We start from the raw sequence: 5165 nt of genomic DNA, 5'->3' as shown, positions 1-5165 counted from the left end.
TTATTTAATTGATTTCAATGTTAGCACAAACACTGTCAAGCAAAGAATAACTGATTATTTTAGAAGAAATAGAACTTGGAGAGACTGAAAATACGAATACATTATAAATATTGTAAATATATAACCAAATAAAGGGTGTCCCAATAGCAACGCAAAAAAGTATTTATAAAAAAAACAATGAAAATAGTTTCCAATTTTCCAAATCTTTATTGTATGTTGTAGTTTGGTCTTTACCATTTATGTATGAAAAAGAATATCGTGCAAATGTCCACCACGGCTCTTTTCACAGACCTTAAGCCGCTTGCCCAAATTTTCAATTACAGATTCGAGTAATGGCACATTTACGGTGGCTATGATACGTCTGATTTCAATTTTCAGCTCGGCAATGGTGCTTGGTTTGTTGGCATAGACTTTATCCTTGACGTAGCCCCAAAGAAAATAGTCCAATGGCGTTAAATCGCACGAACGAGGCGGCCATTCCACTTCGGCCTTTTGAGAAATGATGCGATTTGAAAAACGTTCTTCGATTACCGCTAATGTTTCAGGTGTTGTGTGTGGTCTGGTGCCGTCTTGTTGAAACCACATGTCGGATAAGTCCATGCCTTCAATTTCCGACCAAAAAAAATACTGCAACATCTCACGATATCGCCCGCCATTGATGGAAACGGCTCGACCATCATCATTTTCGAAGAAATACGGCCCGATGATGCCGCCGGCCCATAAACCGCACCAAACATAAGCGTGTAGACTGTAGACCCAAGTCTTTGGTGAGAATACGCCATGTGGTCATCCTAGAGAGGCCAACTTGTTGAGAACGTCGACGAACCGAGATTCTTGGCTCGTCCTCCACACTTTCACTCACAGCAGCAATATTTTCGTGCGAGCGGGCCGTTCGCATACGGGTTGATGGTTGATCGTCTAACACAGAGCCAGTACGCTCATATTTCTGCACCAGGCGACTGATGGTGGACACATTTGGTCGATTATTTCGGCCGAAAAATTCACAAATTGCACGAAACGTATTTTGCAAAATAGACCCATTTTCGTAATGGGATTTAACGACTTGAACGCGTTGATCTTTACTTAATCTTGACATGGTTATAAATGGTATAGATGGACGCTTCAAACTGACATTCCAGTTCGACAGATCGGGGCATCCATCATGAAATCCCTATTGAAAAACTTTTTGCGTCCCTATTGGGATACCCTTTATTTATACCAAATAAACCACCTCTGGCGAAGAAACGCTGTATGGTGCAGAATAATAATAATAATAAAAAAAAATGGCATAAGCCACATATCCGAGAAAATTCGTATTTCGAAGTTCTGGGCATAGGCAATTCATCAACGAACGGAATTTGTACGAAGAGTCGCATTCTACGATGAAATTGCTGCCAAAAATACGCATCTACTGGCTGAAAAAGGCTCACGAAAGACCATATTCGCTCAATTTTCGACGAGCAATCGATTAAAAGTGGTCACAATGCGATCTGAGGGCATTTCATGGTCGAAAAATAGGTCGGATTGAAGTGAATTTTTCAACTTGCTCTATTTTCACAGAAAATGACATTTTTGTTCGGAAAACACGTGAAATAGACCTCTGACGACATTTTGGTCTTAGAAAACTGCTATTTTTTCGTGAAAATAATGGGAGTCTACGAACACTTGAAAATCCATTTCGTTGTCATTTTGGTCATAAATCGGCATTTTGGCATCTGAATGTATGAAATTGAACTTTTGCTCGGGGGATACATAAAAAATGCACTTTCGAGAGCTTTGGTGGTTGGAAATTAATATATTTCAATGAAATAATGAGAATCCACAATCGTTTTAACACTCTTTTTATGGTTATTTTGAAATTTAATCACATTTCACAATGTCCAATAAGGGGAAAATGGGACTCTTTTTTAATGAAAGTGGAAATTTGCTATTTACAAAACTTGTGAAATGTGGATGCAAATGTTTTACCCGAAAAATTACAATTTCCCAATGATAAGACCTTAAAATAGACATATTTCTGGCAAAAGTGTATTTTTCCCGAGAATAATTGCCTTACAAAATTAGTGATATCATATGAAAAACCTCTAGGCGAGGTTCACTCCATTTTAACCTGACGCGATATTGTTCCTTATTGTAAATAAATTTTCACAATATTGAATGCGAAAAACACTTTTGAACTTCGTACCCAGAGATAATACAGTGTCAAAGCGTCACTCAAAATGATATCAGTCATTTTGAGTGGTAATACCACGCACAGGAGCGTCACTCCATTTTAACCTCGTCTAGAGGTTTTTCATCTGATAAATATCACAGTCAATGTTACTAAATTCCAATAAATTTGTGTAAAAATCACAGTTTTGCCACATTAATGCTATACATTTACCAAAGATCTAAAAAAATAATTTGTCAGTAATTTAAACTAAAAACTTGGCTGTGCTCTTTTCGTACTGATTTGATGAAGTTTGCGCGACTGGTTGAATTTGTGAATGGATCGGCCACTTTGTTTGCGTATTTGCACAATTGTGGCATTTGAGCTCTAATCTGTTTATCCATCAGATTGTCCTTGATCTTTACCTCACTTACTGCTAAATCATTGCGTACAGTAGGACAGTTTGCGTATCCATTCACGATATCGTAAATAAATACAATTGATGCATTTACTCTCCTTCTTTTAAATGATGCCATATCCAGGGCTTCGAGTCGCTTGTTGTATTCGGAGATATTATATCTGTTGGCCACTGACCGATACTCTCTTCTGGCAAACTGAGTAAATTTCCTCAAAACACTCTCGATCTTGTCGATATGTACGGCATAAGTTGGTAGCCATACGACGTTACAGTACTTGAGATGAGACTGAACCAGTGCGTAATACAATGTTTTGAGCGTTTTTAAATCGACTATGTCGTAGCAAAATCTCCTGATGAAACCAAGGGCAACCGTTGCTTTCTATGTGATTGCGTCGATGTGCTTGACAAAACTGAGCTTCTGGTCAAAAATACGCCCAACCGATGTTAACCAAAAACTGAGCGTTCATTGCTGGCCACCATACAAAAAAAATAGCATATGCCATATATCTGGGAAAATTCGTATTTCGAAGTTCTGGGCATCGGCGATTCATCCATGAACGGAATTTGTACGAAGAGTCGCATTCTAAGATGAAAATGCTGCCGAAATACGCATCGACTGGGTAGAAAAGTTTCGCGAAGATATCCGCTCAATTTTCGACGAGCAATCGAATAAAAGTGGTCACAATGCGATCTGAGGGCATTTCATGGTCGAAAAATTGGTCTGATTGAAGTGAATTTTTCAACTTGCACTATTCGCACTGAAAATAATGTTTTTTTTTCTCGGAAAATACGTTAAATACACCTCTGACGATGTTTTTGTCTTTGAAAACTACTATTTATTTGTGAAAATAATGGGAGTCTACGAACACCCAAATACCCATTTCATTGTTATTTTGGTCATCAATCGGCATTTTTGCTTCTGAATGTATGAAATTGAACTTTTGTTAGGGGGATAAATCAAAAATACACTTTCCAGAGCATTGGTAGCTGAAAATCATTATTTTTGTTGAAATAATGTGGATACAAAATTATATTATCTCTGGATACGAAGTTCAAAACACTTTTGAACTTCGTATCCAGAGATAACACAGCGTCCTAGCGTCACTCAAGATGATATCAGTCATTTTGAGTGGTAAATCTATGCACAGGAGCGTCATTCCATTTTAACCTCGTCTAAGAGGTTTATCATCTGATTCTAGAACAGAAGAATTCATTGATGTGCAATACAAAAATAAATGTGCAATACAAAACATTCTTCCATGAAATTTTAAATTGATATAACTTTTACATTTACGTACGCAAATGAATACTTAACAAACAACCTTAAATACATCATCAGCTCCAGTCGAAAATGTCGTGACGTGAGTTTCGGTTGAGTAGAATTTTTTTTGTGGGGTATCAATTTATAAATTTCAATGGAAATTGAAGTTTTAAAAAAATTGTTACAGACGAATTTTTTTTTGGAATATCAAAAAACTCGATTTCTTCGAGAAAAAAAACCCTGATATTGCTGATACTTTTGAATAGAATATTCCAAATATTCAAAGTTTTTCGTGTCACTGTTTCAGCTAAAGTATGAAGAAAAGTAATCGGAGCATGTGGAGAGTCAATATTCTCAACCCGCACACTTTGACAGTATGCTTTGTCAAACGAAGAGAAGAATCAATATTGTGGTGTTGTCCATTTGTTCCACACTGACTCTAATTTTTGCTTGTGACTCCATTATAAATTGCAAATGTGTTTTTAACATATAACCATCTCTTATTCGATTGATTTGGTTGTTTTTCTTCCATTTGCAAAGGAAATAAATTAGTTTTAACAACACTTTGAACAACATTTCAGGACAAAAATGTCAAAACGTACAGCAGACGATAACATCGCGGCCATAGGTGGACAGCCACCTATAAAAAAGGTGCAGTTTGAGCCACATTTAATTGGCCCAGTATCCACGTTGGAAGAGCTGGATATTAAAGTGTTGCAATTCCAAAACAAAAAACTTGCTCAGGTATAAAATAGTTCAATTGTCTTAATTTTAACACTTCAACTAATGTTTGCTCTTTTTTATTGTACAGCGTATTGAGCAGCGGATTCGATGTGAAGGCGAACTGCGGCAGCGAATAGAACAATTGGAAAAACGACAAACTCAAGATGATGCAGTTCTGAATGTGGTCAATCGATACTGGGTGAGAGCTGGGTTAAAAATGAAGTGGTGGTGTTGATTTCTTGATTGATTTCTTTAGATTTGATTTTTTGATTTTGTGATTGATTTTTTTAGATTTGATTTTTTGATTTTGTGATTGATTTTTTTAGATTTGATTTTTTGATTTTGTGATTGATTTTTTTAGATTTGATTTCTTGATTTTTTTGATTTTTTTTTTTTAGGAAAGAGTTAGCGATTTTTCGGTTTTCGTTTTTCGTTCCGGTTATAATTTATGAAAATTACGAAGATGCTGAATATTAGGTTCTCATCCGATGGGTGTAAATAAAATCATAAAGTATTTATCCGTATCATCAAAGAGATCAATCACAAAATCAGAAAATCAAAACAAACAAAATCAATCAAGAAATCAAGAAATCAAGAAATCAAATTCAAAGAAA

At 36.1% G+C, this 5165-nt stretch overlaps 1 protein-coding gene across 2 annotated transcripts in view; it reads left to right on the top strand.

Moving 5' to 3' along the window:
• Positions 1 to 4191: 4191 nt before the first annotated feature.
• LOC129573478 (E3 ubiquitin-protein ligase Bre1-like) overlaps positions 4192 to 5165 on the top strand; it is a 4451-nt gene continuing 3477 nt past the window's right edge. For both annotated transcript variants that reach the window (XM_055453984.1, XM_055453983.1), the window contains exons 1-2: positions 4192 to 4572; positions 4640 to 4750. In XM_055453984.1, the coding sequence (XP_055309959.1) occupies positions 4417 to 4572; positions 4640 to 4750 (267 nt within the window). In that variant the 5' untranslated portion in view covers positions 4192 to 4416. The remainder of the gene's footprint in view (positions 4573 to 4639; positions 4751 to 5165) is intronic.

This window comes from Sitodiplosis mosellana, unplaced genomic scaffold (assembly GCF_009176505.1).
Source record: "Sitodiplosis mosellana isolate CC-2019 unplaced genomic scaffold, AAFC_SMos_1.0 Smas_scaffold_6089, whole genome shotgun sequence".
Classification (NCBI taxonomy): domain Eukaryota; kingdom Metazoa; phylum Arthropoda; class Insecta; order Diptera; family Cecidomyiidae; genus Sitodiplosis; species Sitodiplosis mosellana.
Note: the sequence above shows the minus strand (reverse complement) of the source record. Positions and strands in the feature narration are given on the sequence as shown.